Source organism: Vanessa cardui, chromosome 14 (genome assembly GCF_905220365.1).
Source record: "Vanessa cardui chromosome 14, ilVanCard2.1, whole genome shotgun sequence".
NCBI lineage: Eukaryota > Metazoa > Arthropoda > Insecta > Lepidoptera > Nymphalidae > Vanessa > Vanessa cardui.
In genome coordinates, this window is record NC_061136.1 from 9,153,510 (window position 1) to 9,169,327 (window position 15,818).

At 33.4% G+C, this 15,818-nt stretch overlaps 1 protein-coding gene across 1 annotated transcript; it reads right to left on the bottom strand.

Annotated features, from left to right (window-relative positions):
- Positions 1-3: 3 nt before the first annotated feature.
- Positions 4-13,965, bottom strand: LOC124535076 (RING finger protein 17). The gene is made up of 23 exons (XM_047111124.1): positions 13,828-13,965; positions 13,533-13,632; positions 13,156-13,397; positions 12,980-13,061; positions 12,771-12,902; positions 12,549-12,703; positions 12,388-12,468; positions 11,802-12,068; positions 11,641-11,729; positions 11,156-11,322; positions 10,599-10,760; positions 10,356-10,427; positions 9,719-9,871; positions 8,866-9,010; positions 7,773-7,907; positions 5,851-6,001; positions 4,056-4,184; positions 3,878-3,974; positions 3,138-3,325; positions 2,833-3,056; positions 1,981-2,752; positions 1,602-1,873; positions 4-1,466 (listed from the first exon to the last, which is right to left on the bottom strand). The coding sequence occupies exons 2-23, from the start codon at positions 13,588-13,590 to the stop codon at positions 140-142; spliced, it is 5,100 nt and encodes a 1,699-aa protein (XP_046967080.1). The 5' UTR covers positions 13,591-13,632; positions 13,828-13,965; the 3' UTR covers positions 4-139.
- Positions 13,966-15,818: the final 1,853 nt, after the last annotated feature.

The window sequence follows — 15,818 nt, forward strand, 5'->3', positions numbered from 1 at the left end:
ATAAAAACAATTTATATTTTTTTGAATAACTTTAATTTACAATCAGTAATTAGAGTAACAATATGAAAAATAAAACTAAGTTATATCTTAGTATAACTATGATGTAGGATTAAAGACTTATCACTAAAAGAAAAATAACCTAATCACATTTTAAAAACACATTTTCTTGAATGAGTTTTTCGTAAACTAATTGTCCAGCTTCGTTTCTTAATTCAACAGTCGGTATGACGTCAGTCGTGTCAATCATTTTCGCTTCAAATGGTCCTTTATCCAAAAAAGTATCAATAAATTTTTCAAACAATATTTTATTTTCAAAATCCGGATTAATTTTTACACCATGTAAGGAAACTGTTACTGTTAAGGGTGGCAATTTCGTGTATTTTTTGCTAATTTCTCTTACATCTGCTAAAGAAATAATTTCTATGTTACCATAATCAACATATTTGACTTTTATACGATTTTTAGCTTCGCTATATTGCAAGATTATAGCTCTGTACCATTGACCGTCTTCAGGAAATAAAGCTAAGCAAGCTTTATTTTCGAAAATACCGTTTAGTGCTAACATTTTAGAACTTTCATTTTGTAATTCTTCAAACATTTCATCGTAAGCTCTTGTAGTTTCATCGTCATGTATTACGCCCAACTCTAACTTGTTTACGTCATTAAGCACTGCAATATTGCATGTGAACTCAGTCTGGGTGTACGGTGAATAGGTCATAAAATTTCCATTTATTGATTTTATGTCATCTTCGGCAATAATAGTATTCCAATCTTTGCCTTCTAAGGAATTTAGGTGAGCAGAACTTTGAGAATCGGTGGACTCATTTCCTACATCGTCATCCTCAACAATGTAATCAGGTCCAGAATCAGTTTCAATACTTATTTCTAACTTTTTATTTTCTTTCAATTGTGGCGCAAACTTACGAACAACCGCTTTAGAACCATCTGTATAGACGGCCATTTCGAAATCGACTAGATGATCATTTATCCACAGTTTGTCGTATTTTAGTTCTATAGGAATAAGGTCGCCTATAGGCTCCCCACTGACTTTCACATAGCACTGTTTCTCGACTATTGATTTGTGTATATAATCTAAAGATTGTCTATCCCATCGTTTTCCAGCCGGTCGAATACGATTCAGGACACATTTGTGTGCTTGTATGGGAATTTGATATAATACTATACTTTTTCTTAAGTTTTTAAAACTACAGACTTCTTCGTTGCCATAGTCAACGTAATGTATTAGACAGCTAGAAGCTTCTTCGTTTACTTCTAAAACTCGGCCTCTATAAAAACGATTATCCAAAAAGAAAAGAGCGATACATGGCTCGCCAACGGTCCATTTAACATATTTCGCCTTGGGGTCTGGATTTTTGAAACGAACATCAAGTGCTTTTCTTATCAAATCCAATGTATCTTGTTGTGAGATATCATGTAAGTAGATTATGCCATCGTTGTCGATGTATCTGAGGATAAAAATATACATTAACATACGTAAAACAATTCATTATTAATAGTTTATAAAATTATTTTAATGTAATGTTGTCTTAATTCCGTAATAACTAGTTTTATTTATTTTAATGTATTTAAAAAAAACTTACGTTGGCATTGCTGTGATTTCATTACTGGGTAGAGGTTCGGGCGGCAGCCAGTCTGATATAAAAACAGTGTTTGAATTGTGGTTATCCGTTTCCATCTTTAGTGCATCATTGTCGATTGGAGTAGACGAGTTACTGTCTGACTCGGGATTAATTTTAAGAGGTTTCAAAGGCATTGGTTCTATTTGAATCCAATCACGTACGGAACCAGTTATATTTAGAAAAGATAGCACATCTTCTGCCGCATTTAAGGAAGTTTTGTCGCTGTGACTTAGCTAAAATTGAAATAAGTAAAAACAAACTTTTAAAAAATACAATAAAAATAACATTTATAATTTATTCGCAAAAAAAGACAGTTATTATTAAATTAATTAAGACTAACCTCTTCAGTCTTATCTGGTATTCCCAAGCCTTGGTCAATAATTTTTTTATTTAGACATCTCCACTCAGAAGTATTAGCCTCGAGCGCACCACCTTGAATCGTATGGTAGACCCATAATTCAACTGGCATACTTTTGCCTTTAAATTTTCCGAGTTTAGTGATAAAAACTCTTTTGTATGCATCAAGCAATTCTTTTAAATACTCTTTAGTAAGAGAAGGCCACTCCTCTCCGACAGCGGGCACTACTCCACACAGATGGCACATAACTGCAGCGTCACCAATTGAGGCAAATTCTTGAGGCATTTCTCTTAAACTAGAGACCGGAACAGTTTCGACGCAGGCGAAGTCGGAGTAAAACACTTTCGCGGTCGCATCATTTATTTCCAAGATGGCTGCCCGACGCCAGGTCTGCGACTGGTTGCATATGGTGCAACACCTGTCTTCAATCTTCCAATCTTTTGTTTCTTGAGTTTTCTTTTTAGCGTAGTATTTTTGTATGTTATCAAATAACTCCGTGAATATTTTCTGCTGATGTACGAGCGACACATAAATAAGCGAAGGTGATTGATAATTTAATATTTTTACTTCCAATCTCAATGGCCCCTTGTCTTTCGCGTCGAGGTCCTCCTCGTTTGGTTTAATCGGCTGTACTTTTAATGTCGTTCCGGTATCAATTTCGACATGTTTAGGTTTTGGTTTCGGCTCGTCTAGTGGGCATTTGTTCGTAAAGACTAACTCATCAATTTCGGCGTTTTTGTTAAACATATATAATCTGCAAAAAAATTAAGAATAAACATAACTGGGGACATATCTAAATTTATTTACTAATTTATGAGATGAAAACAAAATTACCCAAAAGTGACAGCAAATTTATTTTTAATCATCTGCGTGTTAATGCATATTACATTTTCTTCATCACATTTATCATACAGCGTCACTCCAAGCGAATTCCTATTGCGGCTCTCCTCCACATGTAGCTCCAAGAGTCGCTCCTCGAATTTTTGCAACAGCGCCACCGAGGCCGGGCTCCACTTCTTATTGAGGGGCGTCACTCCGGCCAGGTGACACTCGGTGGCCTGAAAATGAGATAGTTGAAAATTATTCAAATTAAGAACAGCGTTGATTTCCGGTTTCCGGATTAGTGGGGAGTGACGCACGAGCGCGCGCAGCACGGTGAACTTGGGCAGGATGCGGCGCAGGGCGGACCAGTGCAGCAGCAGCGTGGCGCCCACGTCTGGCAGCAGCACGCGCACGCGCCGCCGCCCCGGCAGCTCGCGCACCAGCGCGCGCGCCCACGCACCGCCGCGCACGCCGCACCGCTCCACGTGCGCCACGCACACCATATCTGCGGCACCGTATCAAGAGAGTCACATTTACGTGTTCGATTTTTGAAATGTTCCAGCAAAATCATTGAAGACATTAGAGGACACATTTTATTTAAATTTAAGTGACTGCGCGCACGCCGCACCGCTCCACGTGCGCCACGCACACCATATCTGCGGCACCGTATCAAGCGAGTCACATTTACGTGTTCGATTTTTGAAATGTTCCAACAAAATCATTGAAAACATACGAGGAAACATTTTATTTAAATTTAAGTGACTGCGCGCACGCAGCACCGCTCCACGTGCGCCACGCACACCATGTCTGCGGCACCGTATCAAGAGAGTTACATTTATGTGATGGGTTTTTGAAATGTTCCAACAAAATCATTGAAAACATACGAGGACACATTTTATTTAAATTTAAGTGTGCAGTATATCTACAAAAAATGACTATGCACTCTTTTTATCTTTTGAGACTCTTACCTATAGTAAGAGTCAAATCATAGATAAAGTAGCTCCATTTGAGCGTAAAAAATTAAGACATATTTTTTGCAATGTTAAAAATTACTAACCTTTTTCAGGTAAGTAAATACTACCGCTGTTCACGCTCAAACTATACTCTTGTTCCAAATCTTCACACAACTTTTCGAAAACGCTTTGAAGATGACGCTAAAATACAAAAACATGAAAATTCAAATCTTTGATAAAATAAAGTTCCAATACATTAAATATATAAAAATTTAATCTTACCTTCCTGACATAGAAATTATCTGGACTCACTACATGTGTTATGTAAACTTCTTCAACGGCATTCTTTTGGAAATCTTTATTATTTATGAATAATTTAGGTTTTTCGGTAATTCCCATTATTTTGGGATACTGGAAAAGACAAAATAATCAAGTCATTAACAACACTATTATTTCAATTACAATAGAACCCCAAACCAAATAAATAATATTTGGATTGTGCAGACACTTATGAATAATCTATAATATTCATTATGGTTTTCCTATATAAGGGTTTGAACATCGACGAAACTGTTATCCGACTTTTAAGTTTATTGATTAAAAGTTATATATATTTTACATAAAGATATTACTTAAGAACTGTTAGTAGAAGTAGTGAACAATGTATAGTCTATTCCAATAGGAAGAGGAGAAAAGGTAAATAAACAACTTTGACCTTGAATTGATATGTCATTTGCATTCGATTAGTGAGGTGAAAATAATTGAATGAATGGGTAATGAATGATAAAGAACGATATATTTTTTTTATTTTAAAAATAATTTTCCGTTTCTTTCCGTTTTTAATACGACCTGGCTTTGTTTAAACAAAGCCAGGTCGTATTAAAAAAACTTCAGAGAATTCCCAATAAGCATCCGTGCACATGATACGAAAAATGAGAGACGAATGTCTTTCTTACCATTGTATTATTTTCAAAACTAGAAAATTGCTATGCACAAAACTGATCTACATTTCGAGATAAGAGATTATTTTTAAGTAAAATAATTCTTTTAACATTTTTGGTAAAAAATTTTATTTTTATGTAAAAACCTTACTGTATAAAAATAACTTTTTTATCTATCGTTAGGTGACTTTTTACGATTCTAATAAATAATTCATATTATATATTACAACCAATTAAATAAATATATATTTAAAAAATATCTATAATGAATCTGAATCATTTTTTTTTCATCTGAAAATTCATTCAATCTACATTCGTTTAGCGAACATCCTTAGTTGAGGTCTCTATTTTAAATGTTCGTCATCGAAAAATGGCGTCTTGAATTTCGACAAAACTGTTTTCGTTACTTTGGAAGTGAAATTAAAGTGGATTTATGTAGTTTAGTGAAATATTGTTGTATTACAAATGAAGATATATTAATCAAGAACTGTTTGTAGTTAATCATATAGCAGAATGATCAAAAAAACACTTGTGATATTGAAAAATACGGTATGTTTTGAATGTTTCCTTTTGTCATTGGAATGGACTATAACTGACTACGGCTAACTATAAGCAAAGGCATGAAATACGAAAATCTAAAATTTGTTCTTCTCATTCTTCCTCGATTGGAATAGTGTTAAATGTATTTGTGACGCTAATTAGCAGCGTTGCCAATGTGTGGGGATTGTCGTATGTGGGGAAAATGAGGGGAATTTATATATTGCGTTTTATACCAAAACGATCGGTAATTGATTGTTCACCCGTTTTTTAGTGAGTACATAAATTGGAAATTGTAGTCGATTGTTAGTTAGCATGGTAGCAAAAACACACTACAGATTACATTAACCATGACCAGTCTGATTCAACGAAAAAAAAAAGGTCGTCAGTAACCTGACTAACCTGTCTGATTTGACGAAATTTACCTCGAAAATTTGATTTTATTGTTAGGAAATGAAAAACAAACATACAATAACATGATTTTTGTCCTTTATTTCTGTGTGGGGAAGTGGGACATTTTTTTCCCCAATTTTTGGGGAATTACGTGAATATGCACTGGCAACCCTGCTAATTAGTCGTCGGCAAAGTGGGTCGCTTACAGGCAGCTTGTCGGGCAGGCGGGCGCGGCCGTGGAAGGCGAGCGCGTGCGCCAGGCTCTCGCCGTGCTCCAGCGTGCTCACGTCCGCGTCGAGGCACGGCGCGCCGTCCGGCCCCGCGCGCACGCGCCGCACGTGCAGCACCGCTTGCTTGCTGCGGGACGCGACTCATTATAATTTTTTTTTTTTTTTATGGTATAGCTTGGCGGACGAGCATATGGGCCACCTGATGGTAAGTGGTCACCATCACCCATAGACAATGACGATGTGAGAAATATTAACTATTCCTTACATCGTCACTGCGCCACTAACCTTGGGAACTAAGATGTTATGTCCCTTGTGCCTGTAGTTACACTGGCTCACTCACCTTTCAAACCGGAACACAACAATACTGACTACTGTTATTTGGCGGTAGAATAATTTTAAGGCGCAAGTTGCTAATGAGCTGGAACCTTGTCTAATTAACAACCCCGTGACGTCACCCGCAACGAGTACAGCTAATAAAAATATCTAATAGGTAGTAATTGTATATAAATATTATTTTTTGAATGATTTATGTTTTTAATAATATTGGGTTACATAAAGGTTGTCTCAGTAAGAGTGCACTTTTTAATTTGGTAATTTTTTCTTGTAACTTGGTGGCAGCACTTATTCAAAATATTAAAAATGGAACGCTATTCGAAAGAAAAATGGAACAAAATGGAACGCTATTCGAAAAAAAATCATGATTGTGAATGAGTTTTCACAATCATGATTTTTTTTCGAATAAAAAATACAAAACTAGGTAAGGTTACGCTGAACCGCTCGCACTTCGCCAAATGATCAGATCGACCAGTACCTACGTTAAAAAGTGCACTCTTACTGAGACACCCTTTATATAATAATTGTATAGAACTTTTAAAATAAAACCAAATGTTTAAATAATTTTCAATTTTACTTGCCGCCCGGTGTTGCTAACGGTACCGTGTGTTCAATGTCACGAGATTACGTCATCAAAATGCGCGGCCAGGCGCATTAGCAATTTGCGGGGTTTATACGCTGTGACACCAGTGGCGTAGCTATCGTAGCTATCAGGGGGCCCTCTAAACTAAACCTTAAGTTTCTGAAGCTAGAAAAAAACGACCTTCGCGCACAAGATTTCTCATTCGGTATCTACAATGATTTTAAAGGGTAATTATTGGTTAAAGAGGGATGGGATGCACCGAGGATCTTCCTCACCTAGCTACGCCACTGTGTGACACTCATTGTCACCATTTATCACTCGGCTTGTTAGCATGGGATCACTACCATCATATTACATCAAGCAATGTGGTCTCTGACGCGATTTAGTGGCGGGTTTTGTGCTTTGTTTTCCATTAACAAAGGCATTTTTTTTTACATGTTTGTGTAAGGGCCGGGGCAAATGTATAAAATATACGAGTAATAATTTTGTCAATATGAAACTGCGTGCTAACTTGGTACTTTATAATATTAAGCTGTACTCATGAATAAAAGTGTTTCACTATAATTTATGTATGAGCCAATCCGCAGTCATTTTTAAATTTGCCGTTTCGTAAATTCAAATCGTTTGTAAAAAATACATTGGTAAAAAAGCATATTATTCGATACAAGATTTTATAGATGATAAAAAAGCGTGGAGTTAATACCTGTTGACTTCCATGCAGGATATATTAATTTAAATAATTTTATTATCTAACATAACTTTGTATTTTTTAAATGTTGAAAAAGAATAACTACCGAGTTTCTTGACGGTTCGTCTAGGTAGAATCTACTTTCCGAAACGGTGGTAGCTTCACTTAATTGTAAAATGACGATTTAAATGTGCTTGTAAAAGCCTACTTGAATAAAGTTTATTTTGATTTATTCAAAAATAAAAATCGAAGTCGTTGCTAAATATACATTAAAATAAATTATATTGAACTTACTTGTCGATAATGTTCTGTATGAAGAAAGAGTCATCACTGGTCCATGACCCGTTTATAGGCTCACAGTTAGCGAGCGAGCAACAGATAGCGAACGGTGGTGGGAACGCCACTCGCGCGGGTGGTATTAGACGCAACCTTAAACATACATTGCGCTTCAAAATTTTGTCCAGTATTCAAATCCAATGATATTCTAATAAACAGATATGTTATATCCATACTAAACAACAGAAAAAAGTGTGCCGCGCCGGGGACTGTTTATTTTATTTTATTTTTACATTTCGTTAAAAGTAAAAAGGATAGCTTGATAAAAACAATAAGTAAAAGGGATAATTAGATGTTTTAATTACGCAAAACGTATTACTACGTAATTATGATGTATTATAACATATTACTACGTCAAACAACTAAAGGCAAACGTTACAATTAGGACGTTTTCTAGTCTTCACTTTTTGCGCGTTAATAACATATCTGTTTATTTCAATATCATTGTTCAAATCTTAATTATAAAGCAAAAGATTATTTCTATATCTGGAGGAATAAAGACAAACATGCACGACCTTGATTTCACGTTACTTAATAGGCTATTTTACAATGAGAAAAATAAATTGTGAATTATTGTAATCAGTGTATATTATGAGTTTAAAAATGGTTATATACTAACGAAACTTGAAAATAATACTTAATTTATTCAAAAATCAATAAATAAAAATGCATTTTTTCAAACGTTTGTCACGTGACACAAAACGCTCCTTAATTGCCGGGCTTATGATGAAGTCACTTTCTTGTAAACCTTGATTTTCTACGATATGTACCACAGATTAAAATACAGCAAAGTGACGTCACCGACCCCATTGCAGCGCCATATTGTCCAAGTAGCGTTTTCGCGCGTTATTTAAATATGGAATTTTTAATATGATATTTTTCGGCAAATATGTACTAGAAATAAAAAAAACAACTTTTACTGGGTTCCTTAACATCTACTAAATATTATAAAATGGATTTTGAAAACCAGTCAAATAGCCTATTAATTATGGATATAAGTTGTAAGTCGGCATATGGAATAGCCTTGTATTAACGATGAAATCTTTCTCACTTGTCAACTGTGACGACTTCAGTGCTACCGAAATCGATGCAGAATACGTGCACGAGAGGTTTGTTGACGTCCCGCCTGTCGACGCTCACTACCCGACATCTTTGCCACAAGTTATCCGCTTTATTGAACACCAGGTAAACTTTGCCTGTACGGAAAATAATGAAATCAGTTGATTTTAAAACAAACGAAATATTTGGTAAGTCGTAAGGTACTGAATTTTTATTACTGTATTTTTGAAAGAATATATAATAAGTGAAAGATAATGGGAATCATTAACAATTTTTTAAAAGCATTCATATCACAGATCATCATCCTCCTGCCCTTTTCCCAATTTTATTTGGGGTCGGCGCAACATGTCTTCTCCTTCCATACTTCTCTGTCAGACGTCATCAGTAACATTCTTTCTCACAAGTAACATTCTTTCTAACCATATCGTCTTTCACATAGTCCATCCATCGTTTTCTTGGTCGTCCTCTACCTCTATATCCATCCACATTCATGCTCAAAGCCTTCCTCACAATATGTCCCTCATTCCTCCGCATTACATGCCCATACCATGATAGCCGCCTTCCACATAACTTCTCGGCTATCGGTGTCGTCAAATCACAGATCTTCAGGTAATTAAAATTAGATGAGAGGCCCGTACGGACAACTATATAACAAACAAACAAAACATTGATGTTATTTGCTTTACATAACTAAAATGTAAAAAATGCCTTATTTTTGTAACTTAGTGTTCAAACCCAGAGTCAGACCGATAAAGGTTTTTCAATTATTACTACTAATTACTAGCTCGGAGTCTGAAAGTTAGTACAGCCCCGAGCTTGTAAAGCATGTAAAGCTGGTTCCCGACCTTCGGCGACGTGCGCGTGCGAGGGCCGCGGCAGCGCGCCGGCGGAGCGGAACTCGCGCAGCAGCTCCTCCACGCGCGGCTGCAGGCCGGCGCGCTGCACGAACAGCCTGTGCGGGTCCACGATGTGCGACACGTAGATCAGCTCCTGCGAGCCTGCCCGCGGTACATATCATTTAATCTCGTGCGGCCAATGACCAACTTGTCCGGCTGCAGATCATGACTCTGAGAGTTTGAAATCCGGTAAGACCCAAAAATACACATTGAATTCGTCTATTAAGAAAATCTGACTAACTTCGATTTGAGAATAATCTGGTGAGTTGGAAATATATAGATCCAACACGATTGCCGATTCATTAGCTTATGAAAGCGGGTGACTTTGCATTATAGGGCACTATACTGTCTCCTACGCACTTGGATTTTCTTCGCCGAGGATGGACTTTGTGCCCAAAAACGTTTAGAAACAAGCAAGGCCAACAAGCAAAGAGCGATTTTAAAGAAGCGGCCTTAGATAATACATATATACAAAATTGTATACACCAATTAAATTACTTACTTGCTTGATATTTTAAATGTATGATTTCGACAATTTATTATTGTTAATATTGTAGTTAACTTATTGTAAAATAATTTTATTTACCCTCGTAAAATGGCTGCGTGAGTTGACTGTCAGGAAATGAAATAGTTGATTCCTCTTTTAACTTTTGCTCATCTAAAAATAATCAATAATTATAATTAGTACATTAGAATGGTATGACCTTATATTACCCATAAATAAATAGATTACCAGTAAAAGAACAGACAAATATGAGAAAAACGAGAGAAAACAAACAATTACTGACCAGTTGCAATAAGCAAGCAAATTTATATAGTGTAAACTTACATGACTGGTAACTCTTGATCGAGGAGTCACTTTTTATTGAATTCAAGGAGGTGCAAGAACCACTTTTGCTGCGGTACTTTGGTACTTTTGTGAGTAATGTTGCTGTTTTTGGGTTATCTTTTTCAATCTTAGGTTGTTTTTGATTTGAAAATTGTCTCACATCTGTAACCAAGAATTTAAATAATGAAAAAAAATAAGCATTAATAACCTCCTCGGGTAAGGTTTCTAATGTAACATTTAATTTTTTTATATAATTTAACGGACTTGATATATAAAAACAGAATTGATAGCGTATACTGAATAATAAAACTAAGAAATGTTTGCAAATAATTTTGACATTTTCCTACAAAATATCTTTAATAGAAGTAGTTTAAGTTAAGTGCACATTGTAAATAACTTTGTTTAAGTTCCAGAAATATTGTAATTAATGATGAAATTTTATAATTTCAAGTCTTAGTGCAGGTATTTGAGAGAATATATGAATATTAAGTAATACTTGTTAATTTTAAAGTTTCAATGAACCACTTTTATATTTGCAAAACTGTACAGTTTCTTACCTCTAGTAATCTCTGGTGGATAGACTAAAGACGTTGGAGCTTCTGGTATAATTTCATTATTCTCGCTTAACTCTTCAGTTGTTAGAAGTTTATATTTTGATGTCTCCATTCCTTCTAATTGTAAGTAGTTGTCTATTGATGAAAATATGTCTTCATTGACATTTAAACTAAAAAAAAAAAAAAAATTAAATTTGCTAGACATGCATTTTTCTGTTCCTCTTATAAACCAAGAGTATTAACTAATTTTCACATTTATTTTTGTATATTCTCACATTTATTCATAGAATTCGAAAAATTTAAGATAAAAAAGCTTTTTATTTAAGATAAAATAAATTACCTGAGATTAGTGCTAACAAATAGAATACAGGAATATTAATATTTCATATTATAGTCTCTTACGAAACCGGTTAGTACCAAAATGAAAAATGTCTTTTAGCAGACACTAGGTTTTGTAATATAATTATTAAAGTATTATAGTATCTTACTTTAAACTTATTTCAGATTCATCTCTGTGTAAATACCAAGGTATTTTGGTAATCTGTTTAGCATCTTCTAAGATAGCAGCCATGTTTATCTACAAAGAAATGTAGTTAATTTGTTAGTATATTTTACTTATTCACTTGTAATATAAATCATTATGATTTACCTCTTTCAATTTATTGGGATCCAAAGAATTTATAGCATTTAATGTACTATTTGCTCTCTTAAGGGCATCAGAGATGTCTTGTTTAGCTTTTTTCAATGAATCTTTCTCAATTAATTTCAACTGTAGAACTTTATTTGTAACTTCATATTTTTTGTTTTGTATAATTGAACTGAGTTTAGAGAAAAGCTGCTCAATACTATTTATCAATGTTGTGTATTTAGTTGAATTACTATCATCATCTATTTTTGTCAGTAAATGTCCAATTTCCTAAAAATGTGATAATATTAATAAAACCATATATAATACATAACATGGTCTTATTTGGGTTTCATTAAAACCTTTTTATTCAAACAAAAATATCATTTTAAACACATAAAATAATATAACACTAAAGGAACCTTTAGCTTCCACTACATGTTCATAATATTTTTAATTTTTTTTTGTTTGATGAAAATCTTAAGCTCCTAGTTGTTAAACATTTACAGGTTATTATTCCACTCCTTTTATTTTATACACTGTATCAAATATTACATTAAGTTTGAAATGACGGCACTAGGGGTTACACAATAGCTATTTCAATACTTACAACAGCAGTTTTACTTAGTCTTTTAAATACTTCATCCACTTTTGGTCCAATATAAGTTAACTCGGTCAAGAACTGTTCATTCTGTAAAAATATATATTGTCACACTGTATTTGATTTACTAATTGATATTATCAAAATTTGTTTTAAATGATTAGCCATACCACTTCTTGTATTGCTTCAACATCATGGTTTTTACATGACTTTTCCCCACCCACCATGAAACAGTCCATACAAATAGATTTTGAACAATTCTTACAGTAATAGTCCAGTTGTTTTTCTTGATGTAGTTTACAGTTATTTTTTTGTACATTGCCTCCTATAATAAAACAATTATTTCAGTCATAATAATAAAATTATACATACACATAAATGTTTATAACTACCTATGTTACACAGGACATGATTTTTGAAAATCACAAAGTTCTTGTGACTTTTATTGAAGCAATTGTTACAAACAATGATTCCACATTGTTCACACATTTTAAACGTAGGGGAGTGACATTCAACACATTCTCCTGAAATAAAATATAAATTAATTAATGCCCTTATATTGATAATGTTATTGTATTTGTCCAATATATGACATAGGTACCTTGTGTGGAATTGTCATTTTGTAGAATTTTTTTCACATCTATGTAACATTCATCAGTTTTGACTGTTTGTTCTTTTCTGTCCTGTTGAAATTTAATGTAATTAATATGCATATGGAATTTGTTTAGTTTAAAAGCAAGAGCAATATATTTTATAATAAATACACTACATTATCACCTCAATAGTCTGCATGGTCAGCTCTCCGACCAAGAATACATTGACTGGAAATATGCTATACAAAGAAATCTTGTTCTGCATCAATAGAGCCAAAGTATTAGTGTCTACTTGCATGTCCTGGTGGCATACTTTACATTCAATGGGCTCCGCAAATTTTACTATGTTACAAATACATTTTTCACACATAGTGTGCCCACATGATAGAAATAAGGGTATATTAGACTTAGTTTTTGAATCCAAAGCTGAAACCGAAAAAATATCTTTGACACCATATGATAATCACTTACATTGTAGTTATATTTTCGTGTTTAAAGATTTTTAATATAGCATTTTTATTAAATTTATCATTACACGAAATAGCTACAAGGAATGCTTACCTTTTAAAAAATAGCACTGACTACAACTTGGACAAATTTTTCTTATTTTTGCATCCATCGTAATTTTTTATTATTGTTATGGCGAAGTTGATGTGAAGAACTGTATCATGTAAAATAATGTCACATGTCAGCATAATTTAATGAGTAGTAATATATGAAATGTTCAAGTTTAGGTTTAAAATTATAACAAATGGGAATATTTATTAACTATGATGTCGTATTGTCAATATTTCGTTGTTTAGTATTTAAAACGCAATAGCAGGAATAGAAAAAAGGCCGGTATAAAATAACTTACCCTCAGAAGTAAAGAGTAAGAACTATATATCATTGGCAGAACATATAAACATTCATAATTACTCAATCAAACAAAACAATTGAAAAACGTTTTTATTCCTTGAGTTCAGAATGCGAGTTGCCAAAAGCGAAAAATGAGACAAACATGAAACAACTGACATTTCTAAGTTTTTATATCAAATTATATTTTTAATAATGGTAATTAATTGTATGAAAAACAAATAATAAGTACCATCTTTTTCTTTTATAAAAAAATAATTACATGTCCAAGAATATTTTATTATGATACGAATAATAGTTTATTTTTACTTTATTTCAAATCGTATAAATTGTTACATTTATGTTATACTGTAATATATACGATAAAAGACATTAAATAAATTAAAATATTAAGGCATTTCTTTAGATAGTGTACTTATTACCTACTAAGGCTATTGAATCGCAAGTTTTCTCAATGTCTAATAAATTTAGCATAATTTAAATATATTTAGCGTTTACCGTATGATATTCAGAGATAATGCCACAACGAATTATATTCACGTCATTTTAATTTTATCAGGTGTAGTTTTGATTTTACTATAATTATTATATATTGCGCCATTGAACATACTTGCTTGAATAATTGAGAGTGAGCACTGATGTGGTTGAGAAAATAAATAATACAGTAAATTATAAATCTGTTTCTTCATTAGAGAGCTTAAATAATCTTCGCCTATTCTTTAATTGCTGTATATTATAGTAGATATTTTATTTAAAGCTAAACGTCACCGTTCTCATATATATATTTACTTCATGTTTTTCATTGATATTTCTTATTGATGTTTCTATTAAATAGAAACAAGATTTTATATTCAAAAGTTAAGTGAACCGAACTGTCTCCAAAGAATTATATATATAATTCTTTGGAGACAGTTCGGTTCACTTAACTTTTCAAACTTAATATATATATATATATTTATTTTAGTATCTATATTAGATATAATTATATTAATAAGTTCGAATTAAAACGTGTATAATACCCGCTATTCAAACTTACTTTACGGTTAATTAAATTTCTTACATGCATTACTATTTCGTCATGAAATAATAAAGAAGAAGAATGAAAGAATTCATTACTTTCGCTTGTTTACAATGCTATATATTCCATTCTAGAAATATATCACATCACTAAAAGTAGTGAGAGAGTAGAGCAGAGATAGCCCAGTGGTTAGAACGCGTGCATCTTAATCGATGATTGCGGGTTCAAACCCAGGCAAGCACCGCTGATTCATGTGCTTAATTTGTCTTTATAATTCATCTCGTGCTCAGCGGTGAAGGAAAACATGGCGAGGAAACCTGCATGTGACAAATTTCATAGAAATTCTGCTACATGTGTATTCCACCAACCCGCATTGGAACAGCGTGGTGGAATATGTTCGAAACCTTCTTCTCAAAGGGAGAGGAGGCCTTTAGCCCAGCAGTGGGAATTTACAGGCTGTTGTTGTTGAAAAGTAGTACCTAGGTAAAATTCTGAAGTATATGTCCGAATCTCGTTACCGGAGGCTCTGGAACAATATTTTTTATAGTATAGTATAATTAGTAAACTGTTTAAGTTATATACTTCATTAGTGATAATTATACAAGTAACACTTAATGGGATTATAATTACAGCCATGTTGTGGTGATGTACGAATCGATTTGTGGTGTTTCGCACGACTACCGCAACATTAAGATCGTTTTTCTGTAGGGCTATTCAGAGATGCTTTATGTAGGTACAAATGTCTTACATAAATTTGAATGTTACAAATAGAAGAAAATAAATAAAAACATGGAAAATTCATTATTAATGGACTTCATAGCTCAACCTTATCTTCATATTAATCTGAAAGTCGTCAGTTCAATCCTGATACTTTGAATTATTTTTGGATCCACCTCTAACACAAAAAACTCTTATCGGGTTTTAAAAATGTGGCTATTCTCCTGTATTTAAAAAAAGTACCTAGATTTGTGTAT

Bases quoted from the DNA above. Each gene is read 5' to 3' on its own strand.
- LOC124535076 (XM_047111124.1), bottom strand. From the start codon at position 13,590: ATGGATGCAAAAATAAGAAAAATTTGTCCAAGTTGTAGTCAGTGCTAT. The intron at 11,730-11,801 runs GTAAATCATAAT...ATTTCTTTGTAG, and splicing joins ATCCCAATAAATTGAAAGAG to ATAAACATGGCTGCTATCTT. The intron at 10,428-10,598 runs GTAAGTTTACAC...GATTATTTTTAG, and splicing joins GATCAAGAGTTACCAGTCAT to ATGAGCAAAAGTTAAAAGAG.